Here is a 21,236-nt window from a genome sequence, read left to right on the forward strand (position 1 = left end):
ATACACTGAATGAATTCTTCAAAATGATCGAAGCATATCACCGACTTCGAAGGCTTAAAAAAATCTATACCAAAGGTACCAACCCTAGGCAGGATTGTTGAAAGGAAAATAAGAAAAATTTTATCATGACAGTCACTCTTGTGTTTCGCATTAAAACATCCATCAGCACACCAGTATTTCCTCTTTTAACACATAATAAGAGGAAAGAAAATGACTCAAAAATTATAACTTCAAATGTAAACAAAAAAATCCGCTTCATACTAGGCGGAGAACGTTAATGGCAGACTAATCGACAAAAGCGGTGCGGATGAAACTTAAATGCCATGCGCGGATAGCTCATGACATGTGACTTTTACGTCACATGAATTGACCCCATTCCAATTTCTATCTGTATAATATCTATGCGATATTAATTTTATAATAATTTCTAAAATTCATGGTCACATTCATTATAGATTTATCGAAACAAACAGAATGTAAATCGAAATAAATGCCGACCAAAATTTTAAAATTCAAGTTTGAAAGATCCTTAAAAATTATTTTTTGCTGAAAAAATTATGAAAGTTTTATAAGGTATACAATATTATTAGTAATTCAAATGAATAAATTTTTCTGATTCTTCTTCTCTTTCTTACAGTTAAAAAGATTAATATAATTACAGATATGTATTTATGAAACAAATAAAGGACTGATTTATTTCACATTAAAGTTGTTCGGTGTAGATATATCGAGGCCAGGTGTGCATTTATCTAACAAATATAAGATTCCTTTAGATTATTATCAAGTTTAGAGTTTGAATCTTAATTCTTTAGGGATCACCTCTTCCACTAAATTTTAGAATATCGAGAATATACCTCAAGTTACCCCCTCCCTCCTTTTTTTTAGAAATTATTCATGCTTTAGATAGGATTTTAAAAAGACAATAAATAAATAAATAGGAGGCAACTACATACTTCCCCATACTGACCAATATCGCGGAGGTATTGTAATAATTTTGTTGGTCATTTTCCGAACATTATTGTTACGATAACTACACGATGTTGGCCAGCATTCGGAATGTCGGACAACATCGTGAAGACATTGTACAATATCTTGTGCTAATAGGGAATAGAATATGCTTTGTACGTTTTCATCTTTTTTTCCATTTAGCCTGTAGCAAAGTGGCGAGCGTTGCGTTGCATAAGAGCAAAATCCTCAGATAGAATTTAGTTTATTTCGTCATACTCTACTTAATTCCTAAAGAAGATGCTCCGCGATTGTAAATTAAAAATAAATTTTCATTGAAAATTCAATTTGTTATTTTTTAACTCTGCTAAAATAATCGAACTTTCTTTCATATTATGAAATATTTTATTTAAAAGGCATCATTTATATAAACATCAGTATTTTTAAAATTATATGTACAATTGATTATCATTATTCTGTAACAGAGGATACTGCAGGCTTAAAAATGTTATTTCTTAATCAAAATGCCTAAATCCACTACTGTCAGTAGCGAGATTCGACCCAAAGCTTCCTTTCTGTTAGCCCAAGATGGAATTCGATATTTCCACGATGTTTGTCAGCCTTCTAGTTGATTTTTAATACTTTAAAGACTGAAGAATACTATTGTTGGGTAATTTGTGCTACAGCTCATTTATGCAATAACAGTACACTAAATCACTGGATCATAGATTGAATGAAAAAAAAAGTAGAAAATGCGATGTAAATGCACATATCTGAATTTTTCATTCACTTATTTCCTCTAAATGTCTGCAAATCATCTCTCACTAATTATATCTGTTAAATTCCTAGCCATGGAAGACACTAGCGATAAAAATGATTCGAATTGATAAAGGAAAATAAAAAGATTCCTTCTTGTCGGCAGCTGCAGCTAAATAATCTTGCCATACACTGTTTTTAGTTTGTTTTTTTTACTAGTGAACTTTTTCTATTATTTTTAATGTTACTTAAAAATATAGGAGCTAGAAATGAAACCAACGGAAGAAATAACTAAATTGAAAGTGATATAATTAAATGTTTCAGCAACAAATTTTATTCTCTCGTTTGAATCTAGGAAAACGACCTTAATCGAGGTATTAAAAAAAAAACAAATAAAAATATCAAAGCCTCTTAGCGTACATTTATTTTTGGAAATTGTATCCTTTTTCTAAAAAAAATTTGTTAAATTGCTTTTGCAGATAAATTGTCGAAAATGCTTCATCTAGCTTTAAAAAAATGGAGTAGCTTTTCAAAGGTATAGCCAGTATTTTCACATTCAGAACAAACTGTCTAAAAAAGCTCAATATGCTCTATAGTATCGATAGAATATTGCGAAGAGAATCGTAAATATCGTACAAATTCGCAAGAATATCACACAATATATTTTCACTAATAGAAAAGACATTATACAAATTTTTCCTAGCAACTACATTTTGAAATGTGAGAATTTTCAATATGTGAGAAGGACAAATTAATTAATTAATTAATTCTCAGACAAGCGAATGGTTGATTTGGTCGATATTAAAGGCGCAATTTGAAGCTAAAGGATTTCATAGAATAAAGCCCTCGTAATTCCATATATATATAATCTGCTTTCTGCCAGCATTCCCTCTGTGTTTCGGGCATTAAGACTTTCCCTAAAGCATAAAGTAATCAATAAACGCAAAATCCATTTCAAATATGAAAAACGCGAGCAAATTTGGATAGAAAATAACTGATGAGCATTCATGGCGGATTTCGTTTAGTAATAATTTCATAAGATATAACATTCTGTTTTAACTATTCTGGTTTATAACCAAGAAATAATAAACAAATCATAAAAAGCACCAGCTGCATCTAACATCCCCCCCCCTTACCTTATAAATATAAACTATTAAGAAAAATTCTATCTCTCGAGTTCTTCAAATTATCACTTACCGTATAAATTATTGAATGTTATTCTTAAATATACTACCCGAGTTACAGGCTCATCTGACCGATGAACAATTAGCTACAGATAGAAAATTTAAGAGGGGAGATTTACGTCGCCCTACAATTAATCAGAACTACCGTTGAATGACGTCATATTTTATGTGTTCTGATTGATTCTGACCGTGTTCGTTCTTGTGTTTAACTTCACTTCAATGAAATTTCCTTATTGGCTATTTTCGCAGAACCAATGCGCTTGCGCGTCTAAACCAAAACAATATTCCCGTGTTGTTCCGACAATGTTTTCGATTTGGAAACGTGGATACTGTGTTGTTTTCACAGTATCGAAGCCAATGTATTAAAAACACAACATTCTGTTGCAAATAAATATTTTTTCCTTATCCTCCGCTTTGAAGTAATTACTTTTTTATGCTATATTTACAAAATATTATCATTTCTCGAATGTTTTAAAATTTTGTTAGTAGAGATAAAATCAAGAAATTGTTTAATTTTTGAGGTAGTTTTTTTTAATCAAATATCAGAAGAATCTTCCGCCGAAATTAATTTTATAATTAATTTTTCTTAAGAATATTAATTCAGATTATTATTGATAAAATTTTTTACCTTGTTGAAATAGTAATTCGAATTAATTTCATGTGATAACATTAGAATCGTTACAGTTGTTTTTTTTTTTACACAAAATTTTAACCCATGATTTATAAAAAGTAATTCTTGTTGATCGCCTTCATTTAATTTCAGAAAATGTTTATTTTCTTTATAAATAATAGCAAAGTAGTTCTGGTAAGTATTACTCACTATTTCTAAAAATATTATGATCATGATTTTAAAAAGTTTCAAAATCAAATTACTTAAAACGAGACAACACTTGAAAATAGGTAAAAGTACTGTAAACAAATATATAGTTTTATAACTTTTATGATTATTCACAACTAGTTAATTTGCACACATTAAAAATTGTAAATGAGAAAAAACTTTGTACATTTTATTTGCATAAATGATAAATAATCTTATTTTCACTGGCAACTTTCTCTTAGCTCAGTTTGATTGTTTTTAATTGCCATTCATTTGTTTTCAGTAGAATCTTGGTAGCCTTTTATGTTGCCAAGAGAAAAAACTTGTCAAAAGAATGACATTACAGCTGTTTTGTTATGTCAAATAACATGGCATCTATTATCTTTAAGAAATGAGAGATGTAATAAAATAATGTCCAAATACAAAAAAGCTATCTTATTTATTTAATTCTTACTAAATTTAATGATATGTTTTAAAATTTGCTACAACTGAAGAAATAGTAGAAGTTTGAGAATGGTTTTCTTAATCATGCTATAGCTTATTTGTTCTTAGAAGTAATTTGTTAAAATTATGTTTGAAATGTAAACAAAGGAAGTAATTAACTGGAACTGTATGTTTTGAATTTAGATGAGAAGTTCAATTGTTTGTAATATTTTTGGATAGTAGTGAGACTAAGTATTTTCTGTGAATATAAAATATTTATAACAAATGCAAAATGAGTTGGAGTAAGTTATATTTAATGTTATATATAAATTTTTTTGTATAAAAAAGTTTTATTCTGTATTTTTTCCTTACAGTATAAATTTTAAAAAAATGTATTCAAATTTATATATCAGTAAATAATTTATATGGTTTAATTTAATATCATAGATTATTCATTATCAGTAAAATAGAATATTCTGGAATCAGCTAAACTGATCATTTTCAATTTGAATTAATTAGTAATACATACTTTTCTCTGATCTCTTGAATGTTCTATTAAGATATTAAAATATCACATATAATTTGAAGTCAGATTAAAAATGTATTTTTTTCCTCGAATTGTTTTGATTGGTTATTTCAGCGTCAACAATTGTAACAGAATAATGATTTTAAGAATGTTGGAGAGTAAGTTTAACGAAAAAAGAAATATGACAACCATTTCCCACTTTTTAAAAAGAATTTGAACATGTTAGTAATGAACTATATTGTTTATTTTGAAATTTTACAATTCAATTATCGTATTTGAAATATTGTTTGCCATTTGTTTATTAACATAATTTATTTATCTATTTATATTATTAAAAAAATTGTAGTTATAAGAATTAACATATAAGTAATTGTATATTATTTATGAAAATATTGCTTATTAATAAGAGATTTCAATTGTTATTTTTAGTTTAATATTATCATTTCTCATGGTGTGCTCAGTTTTGACCAAAATTTTTTGAATTCATATTTTTGGACAAATTACACTCTCATTGCAGTCTGTTATCTTCGAATTGGCTTTGCTGCACTGTATGAAGAATTTTTCTACTTTATTGACCATTCTGTTTCAGTTTAATTCTTTTAATATTTTCCCATTTCTATTAGTGATATTTTAATATTGTGAAATCTTCAGATTTTTCAATTGCATTAAAAATATAAAATTTGTTTATTTTATCTTTACTTCCTTCTTAATTTTGTTAATTCATAACGATATTTATTAAGAATGCTTTAAGGGAAACAATAACAGTATTCGTAGACAAACTTGTCATTAATGTTTTATTTCTTTGCTTGCGATAATTAATTTTTGGGTTTAAGTCTAAATACCTGCTATGAATTTTTGGGATTATAATTTATTATTTGAATTATTTTTAACACATTCACATCTGATGAGACACTAGGATGTAGTGCGATATGTCAAGATGTTATGCAGTACAAGCACAATGTTGTGCGAAATGATAAACTGATACCATAATACATATTTAAAGATTAAACAAATTTTAAGTCAACTTCTGATAAATGAGTTGGTGACATATTCTAGTAGATAATACATGCTTAAACAGAAATTTATAAATTATTGGAATTTGGATATTTTTACCTGTTTTAGTAAAAGATATGAAGTAAATTAAGGTGATTTTGGTAAACCCTATTAGCACAAAATATTGTATAATATCTCCACAATTTGGTTTAATATTTTAAATGTGTTACTGCATCGTAAGAAAAAAATCCTGAAAAGTTGCTTAAAAATTCAAATTTTTAAAGAAAGTACCTTTGTCAGAAATAATATTTTCAATTATGATTTTTGTTTCAATAATAAAAATATTTGTTATTTTAGATGAAAAGTTTTCGATTTATGAATACGAGTTCTGATTAATTGGGGAGAGCTTCAAAATATATGGCATGGAATTTATACCTGCTATTTTACATCGAAAATTCTTTCAGATTATCGTTATATAGTTCACAAAATTTGTAATTTGTTTAACAAATAATTCTTGGAGTACACCTTGTGTTAAAATAATATATCCAATTGAAAAGAAATAAGTACATAATTGAAATAATCATAAAGATGACAATAATTAAATATTTTTACATTTTAAAAAATGTAAACAAATAATCTACCTTATAATTTTTAGCTATCAAATAGTTGGTTAGAGTTTGTTTCATTAACACTAAAAATTTTTCTTGAGAATACCTCTGTGCTCTATGTTAATATATTAATATGGTGTTATTTCTTTGATGACTTCTTTTCACTTATTTCCTAGCTCAATTTGATGAATTTTACATTATCTCTTCATTTATTTTTCAATAGTCTTGTTTACTTTTTTGGCACGAAATATCAATAAATGAAGTAATATTACTTGTGTTCAATTTTTTCTGATAAATTAAATTTACGATTTTCATGTTTCATTACTGTGAAACAGTTTCATTTAGAATTAGTTAATTTCTAATCAGTTTTATACTTTGGAAAAGGATGGATATTTAAGTTTTATGTTATTTATCCCATTGCAACTGATTTTGCCTTATGTAAAGCTTGATGTTCAAACTTTCTTTGAAAACTATATAAAAGAAATAATTAATTGGAATTGTATATTTTGAATTCAGTGTAAAATATAAAAACTCAAAATGTGTACAGTATTTCTAGATAGTGGCAAGAAATAATGCTTGATTTTGAAGTTTCAAAATTTAATACTTGTATACAAAATGAATGTGGAAAGTTGAATTTGATGCCATTTATTATTTTTTTAATATAAAGATGTTTTATTTTATACTATTTTTGTTTGCAGTACAAATTTGATTATATGCATATACTATACAGATGCTATAAATGGGAATAATATTTTTGTATTTCCATTACTTAAAGAGGGAGGAGGAAAATATCGGCAAATGTTCTCTTATTTATTGCTTTTCAAATTTTTGTTCAAGAATTCATTTGTCACTCATTTCTTTTATTATTTAATCCATAAGGTACTGTCATTTCTGACTGATTCTTTAATGTTTTTTAGTAATTATTGGGTAAGTTGTTAATTGTTTCAAATAAATTAAATGAATCACTCACTTTTGAATTTGTAGGTTTCCTGAATATGTTCAAACTTGAATCATATATTACACCCCTACTTTTGAGCTATGTGGACAAATACATTAAGAATCTTAAACCTGAAGACTCTCAGGTGAGTTCTGTTATCATTAATTATGAAACTGCCAATAAATACAATATGAGAATCTTAATTAATCAAATTTTGTCTCTTTTTGTAATGATGTTTTCTAAAATTTGAATGTTCTCGTTTAATATGTTTTTGTTTGCTTTGCACTATTTTTTTTAAATTGAATTTTTTTCTTTTAATTTTTCTTACTATTTATCAAAATATAATCTGTATCATTTGACATACAGTGCTGTCACTCAGTTGCATTTGAAATCTATTTTTGCTTATTAAAACATCAATATACCTAAAAAATGTAAGCTGAACTTAAACAGGCATTATTCTGAATAAAAGAAATTTGTATGTTAATTCATTATCAATAAGCATCCTTGTCTTAGGTCTAAAAGACAACTTTTAAATGGATTTTTTTTAATGACTCTGTGATGGCTAATATATATGTGCTGTGAAATTACAGCAGTTCTCTCAATTTTTTTCATTATATAAATTTTATTTCCTTTTTTTTTATTTGGTTTTGTTTGTAATATCCAAATCTATTAACTATCTGACACAGTTTTCTTTTGAATCTTCAGGCAATGAGCATGAAGATTTGGGTTATTTGTTTGCAAAAGGTTTTCCTGATTTGTAAAAGGATTTCGAGTATTGTATTTTCTCTTTGTCCCAATTTCCTTCTCTTGAGCTTGTGTATTTACAATGTACTCTTGTTTGTCAGTAGGCAATTAACTAACAAAAGTTTCTTTAACAGCTACACAGCTCCCACATTGTTAGGAACTATGTTTGAACTATTTTTCTGTTATGGAAACATTTTAAATAAACTTAGCATTAAACAATAAAAGGAAAAGAAAAGAAATTAATCATAAATAAAAAAAAGTTAATTAAAAAATTATAGATAGATATGTAGAATTTTAAAATTAATTTTCTTTTAGATATTTTTAAATGTTGAAAAGTTTTGAAGGAGTACTTTTAAAATTTCTGCAACTGCATTATTGTTTTGTGCAATCATATTAAAAATTTTTTAAGGGATTCTGACTTGAGGAGGATACAGTTAGTTTCAAGGAACTTAACCCTTTAATTGGCAAGTAGTGAAAATTGTAATAAAAACTTTTTAATTTCACATACTGAGTAAAACTTTTTAATATATTTTCTTGTTCTTCGAAATTTTTTATTAATTAAATTTTAGAAATTTATGTTAATTAATTTATTTTAATTATTATACAGACAGTTGTGCACTGAGGCATGTTTACATTACCCATGTAAAACAACTGCAGTTTTTGATCTCCCATAACAAACAATATTGATTCTCATCAACCATACCAAATAAAGTTTTACTTCCTAAAAAGTATCAAATATGGCAGTTTTGGTGCCACATCTTAGTGTTAATCTACTTTGAATAAAATGTCAGAAGTTTGAATGATTACATGTTCATAAAATGCAATTACTTTGGAAGGCACCATAATACACTTATAAACTAACGTAAAATCCTAAATCTTTTCTCTCTCTCTCTCTCTCTCTCTGTCTCTCTCTCTCTTCTCGAATTCAGAGTATATCAAGAAAAAGTAATATAATTGCCAAATATGTCTGACATCAAAATCTTGAGGAATCTCCATGTTTTAAAGCTTTCCCTCCCCATACACACACACCGTCAGAAAATGTAATTGCTTATCCGTGTGTATATAAACATGATAGTTCATAAACAGAACTAGCTAGAAGCATGAAGTCATAAAATCAGAATAAGGGATTTGTATCAAAATTTTGATGAAATTCATCAAAAGAAATCATATATTCATTCAATTTGATAATCACACAAATATCAATGGTGTAAGAAATTAATTTTACTGTTGGAAATAAAATTTGCAAAGAAGTTTTCATTTCAGGTAACTTTTATAAATATCAATTTCAATAACATTGTCCCTACATATGTATTTTATTTATTACTATTTTAACTTTATGCTTCATAACCTTTTAAAAATATTTAACCACAATTTTCTAAATATTTATAAATAAGTGTAAGTAGTGCTGCCAAAACAATTACGAAAAAATTAATTCATTTCTTGATTGAATTAATTAAAAATTAGTATCATTGCGTTAAACCTTCCTTTGTCAGATCAGAAATCTAATAAAATTTTTTTAGTAATTAATTATGAAAATTCTATTGAAAATTCATTAGAAAGAATGTGTTATATTAAAATTATAAATTAGATTAGAATTCATAAATAAATTATTTTTACTAAGTATAACTCTCTATATTATCATATCTTTATTTTAAAAAAATAAGCATGAGTCAACAGTGATATGATTAATTATTTAATGAGAATTGATATTTGGATGTGAATTTTTTCCCTTGTAGAATATAAAAAGGGATTTGCATCTCTGAAAATTATACCAAAACCTAAAATACAAGCAACTTTTTTTCATCAGTGAAGTTCAAAAGTTGATTGTTTTTTGCTTTTGATGTTCTGATGATTTTTTTTGGATGTTACATAAGTACAGTATTTCTTAAATTTAAAATTAATTACCAGGCTGATTTATTTGTAATTTCTTTCTACATTTTTAACTCTGTGAATTGGATTTTTGTAAATTTTTATATAATGAAAGATACTTGCAAAAAAGCTTTAAAAAAATCTCATTTTTGTGAAATGGAAGTTCATTTAATGCAACTTGTTTTTAAATTATAATCAAGAAATTGAATTGCTAAATTATAATCATTGAATGTTTGATAGTCAAAAATATGGTTTTCTAGAAAAAAAGAAATCTTTGATGTCAATATAAAGTTTCTTTCCAAGAGTGATGAAAAATTAACAATAAAAGGTTGATTTTATGTAATAAGCTTTTACCCCAAGGTAAGTAAATGGAATTGGCACTCTGAAAGAAGGAACTGTAGACTCCTACAGAGTATTGGAACAGTAAAAAATTTGGAAGTCAGGGTGGGCTCATTTGCTTTCTTACTGTGTGCTCATGTTAAGAATTTTTTTGTAAGGTTATTGAGAATTTTGAAATATATCTTCAAATAACATGAATATTTATATTGTGCATTAATAGTTGAGCTGTTATAGTAAAAAATAAAATAAAATAAAAAGATCCCCATAGCATTATATGAAATGTTTTGTAGTTGAATTAAAAAACACAAAAATGATTCAATGCTAAAATTTGAAATTATTACTGAAATTGAATCGAGTAATTTCATTTTACAAACTCAGTAATTCTTTTGTTTATAACTATTAAAACCTGCTTTAAGTTCAGTTACTAATTTATGCAACCAAATATAGGCATTTTTAATTGAAATCATAATTTGCAACTTGAAAAAATTAGAGTACCTGAATTTTTAAGTAAAATAATGTATGGAAGGTATTCAAAATAAGTTTTAGATTTCTTCCATATTATGTTTGTGTTTCTGCCAACACATCATCTTTCCATACCTGATGAAAATATTCTTTGCTTCACTTTAGTTTTTCTGCACTACTTATACAACTAAAAAGCCATTGACAATTATTCCTTTGTACCTTGAATTGTAAATTATTTAGTACATCTATTATTAGTGAAAATTCAACATTAATTTTGACTAATTAGCAGTATTTTTCCTTTATTTTGTATAAATTGTGCATAATCCAATTATGATTAAATTAATTGTAGAACTGCTGTGTAAGGTTTTCTTTCTTATTGTCACTTTTGTTAACCATGAAAAAATTGAAAATGTTGACATTCCAAATATCTAATACAATTATATGGGTATTTACTGTATTTATATTTAAATCCATGGCTTAATAGATTACGTTAAATTAATATATAATTTTACTATAAGCTATTATCTTTTAATCGAATATTTTCACTCATATTAATGAGTTAAACAAAAGTTTGATAATATGTTAACATTGTTTTTAGTTGTGATGCAAAATAGAATTGTTTAACATTTATTTTCTTATTACATTCCTTGCTTTTGCATTTTGAAATTCTGATTGACTTTTATATGTTCAAAATTGATGAAAAATCTATATGTTTTTCTCTCTCTCTGTTTTCTTAGTTAAACACCTGTAATGCATTACATCAGATTACAGATTATTACATTAAACTCTATAATATGCATTATTGTTTTTGAAATGATTATTTATGATTGTATTTCCCTTTTTTTTTTTTTTTTTTCTTCTTCTTTTAGTTCTCACTCTGGGGCGGAGATGCTTTATTTTCAAATTTAGATCTGAGATTAGATGTCTTAGAACAAGAACTACAATTACCATTTACATTTGTAAATGGGCACATTCATGAACTTCGTATACATGTTCCATGGACTAAACTAGGATCTGAACCGGTTGTTATCACCATTAATACAATTGAATGCATTTTGAAACTCAGCACAGATAGTACTGATTCAGATTCTCGTCCGAAAAAACATCTATCTACCAGGGGATTGAAAAAACCAGATATTGGTGAAGCTCCACCTGGATATGTTCAAAGTTTAATAAATCGTGTAGTTAGCAATATTTGTATAATATGCAACAATGTTGTTCTGAAATATGTTGAAGATGACATTGTTTTGTCTTTGAATATCAAGTCAGTAGAACTTTTCAATGCTAATGAAAAATGGGAGAAAGCGTTTGTTGATACAAATATGGCTGATACTATATCTAGGAAAGTGATTTACATGCAAGATTTAACTGTTTGCTTAGATAAAGTAAGTTTTGTTTTCTTATACCAGAAGTTTTTAGTAGTTTATTTCCGTTACAAAAGTTTTTTGAGTATTTCAACTATAATTTTAAAATTCATTAAGATATTTAGAATTCTGGATTGCTATAATATCATTGAATTCCTATCTGTGTATATTTAGTCTGAAGTGTTTAAATACTAGATTAAATAATTTTCCAAGTTACAATTATGTTGGAGAAACTAAGTTACGCATAGTTGCATTATAGCTCTATTATCTATACTTATAAATAAAGTTCAATGTGTGTGTGTGTGTGTGTGTGTGTTGGCGCTCTACAGGCCAGGTCATTTGACATACAGCTACCAAATTTGGTACATGTATACCTTAGAGGTCGGGAATGTGCACCTGGGGTCCCTTTTTTTGAAATTTTAATTATTAATTAAAAACTAACTTTCCCGCCAAAAAAAAAATCTTCCATTTTCCCCACCGCCAAATGAGTAAGGCTTCAGTTTTTTTTTCTCCCAACAGTAATGAGGCTAGGTTTAACATTTTTCGGCGGATTATTTCAAACGATTCTGTTTATTTTCTTAATGTTTTCGCCTTTAAAATTAAACATTGTTAATTAAGCCATGTTTCAGATTCATTCTGAAGTACTTTTGAATTAAAATAACACAGAATAAAGGAAATTAAAAATGTATAATCTGCATAGCGTTACCCCAACTGGCGTAGAAAAATTCACGCATTTGCGTTACTGTAACTGGCGAAGAAATTTCACGCATGTGCATTGTGTTCTGACTATTGACATGACAACCATTATCAACGGATGATTTAAATTATTTTTAGGTTAGTTGCATGCTTTTGTAAGTAAATTGTATTTATGTTAGTTATATATTTTTTGTATATCTTATAGTTTTAAGTACATCGTTTTTTAAGTAGTTTTTTTAAACCTGTTTTCGACCGATTATTTTAAACGATTCATTTTATTTTCTTAGTGTTTGAAGCATTTAAAATTAAGCATTGTTAATTAATAGATCTGTTCATGATGAATCTGAGAAAATTTTGTTGACAAATTCTTGAAATATTACATAAATTACGAAAGATATTCTTTAGAGCCCATAAAGTTTAAACACTCAGTGACTCTGTTATTATAAAAAAATGCTTTGCTTCAGTAAAAAATATAATTATATTAATTACAGATTAATCCTTTTCACTTCAATTTAAAGCATAAATTCTACTGGAGCTAACAGAAAATTATAGAGATACATTTTACGTTATGACTGAAGGCCTTTATAATATTATGAGTGAATTATATGACTATCAAAATTTGAAGTTTTAAAATATTTTGATGAAGAAGCTATTAAAGTAGGAATTGCATAAAATATTTAATTATTAAAATTTTAACGAACATTAAGATTGTCGAACCGGCTGGTCGCCAAAGGTGGCTAATATGTTTATAAGATTATAGTATGCATTTTAACTTAATTAAAAATATTTTTTAAAAGATCACTTCTTTCAAATATTTTTTTAATATTGATTTTAAACAATTCATATTTAAGTAATGTTCGTATCTGAGCTGTCACTTTTGATCGTATGTGCTAATAATAAATCGTGTCTATTTGTGATATCCAAGTGAAAACATCAATGATCTCAAATTCACTCATTTCAAAGTATCATTTTGCACCTATCATATCACTATATAAAGCTGTTCTTTTTCCATATTGTTTCTAAATAAAGACCTCTAAGCTTTCAAAATTCTGCTGCTGCTCAATAAATAAATCAGTTTATTTTCGTCCTCCTGAATTATTTGAGCTCAGTTTTCTTAATTTTTTAAAAATAATGAATGAGTTCTCATGGTGTGTGTTATTGTGTATCTACTAAGATAAATAACTAATAATTCATTAATTTTCTAAGATATCAAAATATATCTTCCTGTATTTTTTAGATATTATATTTTGCATTGTTAAAATGTTTTCAGTCTAGAAAACTTATTTATTGTTTATTCAATATTTTTATTTTTGTAAAATGTTAGTTTTGTTGATTTTTTTTTTATTTCAGAGAGATGCTAGTGGTAAAATTGAAACATACCAAGATCCTCTTTTGTATCGGTGTTCATCCACATGGCGTATGTACAGTGTCTATAAAGCGCCTCATTCTAAACATCCCTCTTTAACAAGAATTCACATGTATTGTGAGAGTTTAGACTTTTCTTTGACAGATCAACAGTTGCCGATGTTTTTGAGACTTTTAAATCTTGTGATAGCTCTTCATAATGGAAGTAATCTGACTAGTCAAGAAAATATGAAAGTCCATGAAGATGTCTCTGAACTGAAACTTGTTTTACCTGAAGATGAATTAGGTTTGAATTTCGTATTTTATACATAAAATCGCTAATTAATTATTGATTTAAGGATTATTGCTTTCTCATTTTACCAATGCATCTTTTGTCTTTGTGTTACAGTGTTTTAAATTATACAAATTTAAAAGTGGTTAAATAATAGAAATAGTCAATGTGGAATCATGCTTCTTTGTGATGTTGTTTATTACATTATTTAAAATATATAGATGATGTATCAAAATTTTCACCATTGTTGGTATCCATCTACAAATGACAAATTAATATGATGAAGTATGTGTTTTAAAAAGTATTTTACATTAGAAGTTCAAAATGAAGTATTGACGATTTTAAGTTTAACTTTTATTACAATAATGTATAAATTATCATCAGATGAAATATAATTAAAACCGCATGAAATAACTTTGATCCATGAATCATTGCATTCCTGCATTTTCCCCTTTAATCAAGAAACTGATTTATTTCATAATTTCATATGTATGTTCATTAAATTCTTTTACTCTGACATTACATTTTGGATGTTGTTCATATATTTATTTTTGATTTTTTTAAAACAAAATATTTATCTTGGTTTGGGTTAATTAACTTCTTTTGGTTACAGAATATTTTATTTCTCATAATTTTATTGACATTATTCACAACTCACATAAAATCCCATGTTTTTAAATAAATTTACTTTTTATCCTATAAATTATTGTTATCATGTTATCATCATCATCTTGAAATTAAGTTCCCAAGTAGTAAAAAAATGCATTAGTAGATTATTATAATTAAATTCTTTCGAAATCTATAAATTTGTATTATTAAGTGGCAAAAAAATGCATTAGTAGATTATTATAATTAAATTATGTCGAAATCTATATATTTGTATTATTTTTAATTAAAATATTTTAGGTTTTAAATGTTTAAGTTTTTAGGTAAAATATTTTAGCAAGGTTTTGAATACTGTCAGTTTGTTTATTCTTATATTACAATTTCTCTCCTTATCTTATTGTTAAACCTTACCTTTTCTTCGCTAGTTTGTGATATACATTAAACGATTCGAAAAATATTGATAAATTAAAATGCTTGATAAATATGAATATAATAAATCATGATCTAAACAAAATGAGGTTAACTATTTGTTTAATATATAATCGCCATTGGAAAATGCTTGATAAAGACTTTAAAATATGAATGTAATAAATCATGATCAAAACAAAATGAGGTTAACTATTTGTTTAATATATAATCTCTATTAGAAAATTCATTTTTTATCACTCCATGACACATTTTGATAAGTTATTTTCCCTTTCATAGATGAAGCAGAAGATACACCTCAGGATGACAGCTGGGGTTCCTGGGCTTGGTCATTTGTTCCTGATGTTGGAGGTTTATGGAGCTCTTCAAACACTGAAGAAGATCAAGAAGAAGCAAATATCTTAAAATCTAAAAAGATATTTCAATTTGGAATATATATTGGCAAGAGTTCATGTGTTTTAAAGGTAAGAATTGTTACAATATTAGCTGAATACTTCATCTATATGACGGACATTTCCTTTTCGTGTATATTGAAATCTGGTATGCTGTCATTAACTGTTATAATTCCTTATTAAATATGAGTTTTCTGAATCATGTATAATAAAGCAGAGACATAAGGACAATCTTATAGTTAGTTCTTTAAAAAAAAATGGATTTTATTTCGGCATCAGAAGAAAATGGTCCGAAGCGAAAATTAAGCCAGCACAACCTACAATGATACATATGTTGATATGCTTGACAAATTTATATGTTTCTGAATTGAAAAGGGGTTGATTCACTTCTTTAATTTAGAAAAATGGATTAATTCATTTTTGACAGAGGATTGAAAATAGTATTTTGTGAGTAAAGAAGACGATCAGACATCAGTTTTGTGAGTAATCAATAGATTTAACACAAAAATTATTTATCATTTACAGTGTGTCCCAAAAAAAGGAAAGCTCATTTCCCTACATATTGCACTTAAGCTTATTATGAAGTTTCATTAAATAAGATGGAAAATTGTATGAAAATACTTTGTGGATATTGATAGTAAAATGTTCAAAAAATTCAATTTTTATACATCATATATAATGTGAAAGTATCCATTTGTAAAATTTTTCTCTCACATTCATCTATTCCCGCATTAAGTTTGACATATCTGTCTACAAGAAATTTCCGAGTTATGCTTATTTCTAAATGAAAAGAAATAACAATTTAGACTTGGCACAATTTAGATAGAAATACTTATTTCAGAAATGCAAATTTATTCAATACAGATAAATTTTAATTTCTACTAATAATAAAGTTAATCTGTTCGTGTTTTGGCATTCTACAGGCCAGACCATTTTATTTAGAGTTACTACACTTTGCATACATGTGTGTGTGTTTTTATACTTTGGTGAAAAGAGGGGAATATGTGCACCTCGTACGGATTTTTTTTGGAAATTTTAATTAGAAATCTAATTAACTAAAAAAAGCGAAATTTTTGACGTTTTCCCGCCATAATTTCCGAAAATATTACAGCACAAAAGTTATTTTACATCATTTTAAAATTCAGAAAAAGGTTTTTATTATTATTATCAATACGAATTAGATATTCGAGCGAATTTTACTATGAGCTAAATTAAGATAAAACCTTGGAAAGTGATTATATTGAAATTAAAGACAGACAGACAGACAGACACACACACACACACACACACACACACACAGAGAGAGAGAGAGAGAGAGAGAGAGAAATCCAATTCATGATGATGTTACGAGAGATCTATTTATATTTAATATCTATTTAATTTTTGCCGCATGCACTACACACTATAAGAGTAATTCTTCTAGTGTTTTAAGAAAACAGTAGAATTTCTTTTTTGTTTGTTTGAAAGCATATAACACTGAACTATTTTCATGGCTTTTAAGCTGATTAAAATAAGCTTGTTCACGTTTTTTATTATATGAAACCTTGAAAACTGTTTTCTTGTCTGATGTTCTATTGAATTTAGTTATATTATAGTTATAATTATTTTTTAATGTTCAAATATGATGTCTTGGTTAGTATTGTGAATTCTGTGGTTCTATTTGAAATACATGTGGTAACTTTTGTTTTGTATGCAAAGAAGTGTTAAGTTAAATTTTATAGCCTGATGTAGATGCTGAATCTACAGATCTATATTATTTGAACATCTTGAATTTTGTTTGGAATTGGAAATTTTTTCAATATTTCGATTTTGATTTAATGGGTGGTTAAAAAAGCGGTTTAGTTATCTTGAATATTAAATTTTGTATTGACTGCAAGATAATTATATTCCTATGTGCAATAAAAATATCAGACTTCACTGAAAGAAGAAAAAATACTTTGGATTCTCTTATAACGCTCTCCTGTATAATATAGATTTTTGTAACACGCCGAAAAAATTGCAATTAGTTCTCATTCAGCGCGTTAAAAACATATTTCTTGTTAGATTTTTCGTTCAGTTGTTCTCAAACAAACAGTAAAGCCGTTTGTTTTTTTTAAAAAGTAATATCTCACTATGGACATTTCCGAAACATATTTGAATTTTCATGAAACCATCCGATTATTCTTGTTCCTTATAACGTGATTTCTTATTATGCGGGACATTGTACAAATGCTCATTGTGTAAGCTTTTTCAAAATATATCTATTTTGATACAATAGTGATACTTTATGAAAACCCAGAGAGCTTTTATATATAATAGATTTTTAAAAAAATAATTAAAAATAATGCTCATTTTATTCTTTACTCAATATAAATCGTAACTGTAATACAGAAATGTGCTTTTGCTTTTTGTTCCTTTCTCGATTTGAGGTCATCACAAAGATTTTGGCTTCGTATCTGGCTAAGGTCCCGAGTTAGAGACCCAATTCCACTGGAGATTTGTCTTTTATATACACGTGGTAGGCACTAAATCTGTTGAAAAAGAAACATCCTCTGTTAGTGGCGATATGAATGCTTGGAGACGGAATGTTGGCTCAGATTTCGTCTTAGGTAACTGATCAAAAGTCAGAATTACAAGGTTTTTTTCGAAATATCTTTGGCGTTGTAATGTTAATCTAACTAAATTAAACTAAATTCCTCTACTTATTTTTCAATCAAAAGTTTTATCTTTAAAAATATTCAAGAAATTTTAAGGTAAGTTTTGATGTAAGGTTTTTTTCCTTATAAATTTATTTTCAAAAAATCAGTTCGTCCAAATTCTTAAGAATATCAAATTAAGTTTTTCCGATAATTATCTAGAAGGAATTTTAAACTAAGGATAAATATTTCATCTGCACGGAATTCTATAGAACTTAAATCTATGTGAATTGTTCCGAAATCTGGTCAGCTTTCGTTGACTACTCAGTGATTATGAAGATTGACAACAGAACAGTGGTGTAATACTAAGCGTTTCTACATTTTGGTTGGTTATATTTAATAAAACAAATTTCCTTTAAATTAAATTCATTTCGCAGAATATTAATAACTTATTTAAAAACAGATTTTATCAAAATCTATCAATTACATTTAAATCATATTTAGGTCTATTTCTCTGGGCTGATTGATATGGATATGTACCTTAGCTTTTGCACTACTGTCGACTTGAGTTGCCGTTGATTGGAAATCTATGGAGCATTTTCTTTTGCGGTTTCAAGTGTAGGAACACTTAAAGAAACTATCAAATGAAGGGGTGGGGGTGGGGAAAGTATAGTATTATGTATTTTTTGGGAAATTAAATGTTTAATCAAATCATTACTTTAATTATTTTTAATCACTAATTTTTAAAATTTTGATAGCATTGTATGTTGTTAAAATTGAAATGCTATCAAAATTTTTAAAATTAGAGTATACTGTATTTTTTTGGGGGGGGGGAATTAAATATATTTTGATCAAGACATTATTTTCTGAATTGTTTTTAATCACTTATTTTTTAAATTTTGATAGTATTATATGCTGTTAAAATTTTTGTTACTGCAATATTTGTGTAGACCACCCGGTTTGTCTCGCGACATAAACATCTTCATTAAAGCTTTTCTGGAGCTGAAAGTATCAGTATTGCCAAGGAGAATATCGTGCTGATAAACCGCGGGATTCGGATTCTTACTGGGAGTTAGATTACACCGTGACCCCCTCCCCCCCTTCCTTAAGATAAAATAATTTCTTTTGGAAATATATTCTGTTTAATTTTTAAAAAAATGAATTCTATTTTTTAAAAATTTTTGATTTTGTAATATATAAAATTTTCACCGTATGAAAATTAAACTGTGCAACGACAACTATCTACCAGTTAACAATTGCTGGTTGTTGTTTGTCTGATTCTAATGACTTTTTTAGCATCTTCATTTCGTATGCTCTAAGTATCGATATAAGGAATCTTAGAATCAATTTTTTACTATATTAATATTGATGTTACTTATAGTGTTAATATTGCACATATATTTTTAATGCGAAACGTGGTTCTTGAAGAGAGATCGGATTGTGATAAGAAACCAATTTTACTTCATTTTTAGCACTTCCTGTTTTCGTTTATCAGATTAAACTATTCTTCGTTCTTTTTAATTTTCATTTTCTAAGTGTCTCATCAATATCTGTAGTTAAAATATAATCATCCCATACCAGGGTTGGCTGTCCCCCCATAGAAAGCTATTTTTAGTATCATATTGACAAAGCCGCAAGTAATCAACTTTAATCAGGAAGTATAGGTTTTAAAAAATGGAACCTAAATTTTCCTTTTTTTTTTTTTTTTGTGTGTGTGTGTGTGTGTGTGTGTATGAAAATGTGGTTATAGTACTTTAAGAAAAGCAAAAATAACAAAATACGTTGCAATTCAATAATTAATTATAATTGTTAGAATAAGCGCAATTATAAGATGCTATTATGAAAATTTAAAAAAAAAGTGATTTTAAACTTTTTAACATGCAAATTATCATTTTTCTTTCTCAAAATTTAGTTTATTATGTCCTTTTTTTCCATATTTAATTAAAACTAAAATACGTACTTCATAAAAAATAATATATAATTGCCAATAAGATTTCTCATTTTCCCGAGAAGATATATCAAAATTTGTTAAATAGACATTACTTTCACTTTCAAACAAAATGGTGTTTAACTGTATTATAACATTCATTTTCAAAAACTCTTATTCGTAAAAATATATCTGTAGGAAATTTAACAGAAACTCAAAATATAAGTCATTATAAGTGAATATAAATATCAAAAACAACTTGATCTTGCCGTTTTAATTTTTTTTTAAATCTTTGCGCAACTAAAATAGATTTTTGTCACATTAAAAGGGAGGCCTTAGAATGAAACAGTATGGCGTACGCTCAATTTTTATAAAATATTGTCAGGAATTTTTCTTTTACTTCAATTCAATATATTTTTTTATACGCTATCTTATTTTCCTGCTTGAAAAGAAACGTCAGTATTATATTAAAAGACCCGGATGCAGCTCTGGAATATTAGGTTGCTGACCTCCGTACCAAGCCATTCATGCCTTTTGTTTCAAATTTATAGCAATTATAAAACGGTGAAAGCGATGGCGATGACGTAAACAATTGGATCTTATTGATGTTTTTTAATACTCTATTTAAGAAAACTTGACTGGCTCTGAAGTTTTAGTCTTGAATTGTGATTTATCCATAAAATTGCATCAATTACAGATAAGGTTGTAGAAAACAGATATATTATTAAAAACTGCTGCCTTGAAATGTTACAAATATTAATATTAAATTGATGTAATAAATAAGTGCACTTCAAAAAAGATAATTTCCGCGCTTTTGTATTAATGATATATACAGAGAAACATGCCTTTTCCCGTGATTTTCCTATTTTTTTCCCTGCTACCCCTCTCCTCAAAATTGCGGTGGACATATCTTAATTTCTGAAATCCCTGTTTGAATCTTAATTTGGATCTCTTCCTTTGTGGCAATTTGA

At 26.9% G+C, this 21,236-nt stretch overlaps 1 protein-coding gene across 1 annotated transcript in view; it reads left to right on the plus strand.

Annotated features, from left to right (window-relative positions):
• The first annotated feature begins 3,192 nt into the window (after positions 1 to 3,192).
• Positions 3,193 to 21,236, plus strand: part of LOC129959988 (intermembrane lipid transfer protein VPS13B-like) — a 200,936-nt gene continuing 182,892 nt past the window's right edge. Inside the window, exons 1-5 of the mRNA XM_056072952.1 lie at positions 3,193 to 3,304; positions 7,237 to 7,334; positions 11,473 to 11,988; positions 14,014 to 14,314; positions 15,611 to 15,795. Of these exons, the coding sequence (XP_055928927.1) occupies positions 7,248 to 7,334; positions 11,473 to 11,988; positions 14,014 to 14,314; positions 15,611 to 15,795 (1,089 nt within the window). The 5' untranslated portion in view covers positions 3,193 to 3,304; positions 7,237 to 7,247. The remainder of the gene's footprint in view (positions 3,305 to 7,236; positions 7,335 to 11,472; positions 11,989 to 14,013; positions 14,315 to 15,610; positions 15,796 to 21,236) is intronic.

This window comes from Argiope bruennichi, chromosome X2, assembly GCF_947563725.1.
Source record: "Argiope bruennichi chromosome X2, qqArgBrue1.1, whole genome shotgun sequence".
In the NCBI taxonomy this organism is placed as follows: domain Eukaryota; kingdom Metazoa; phylum Arthropoda; class Arachnida; order Araneae; family Araneidae; genus Argiope; species Argiope bruennichi.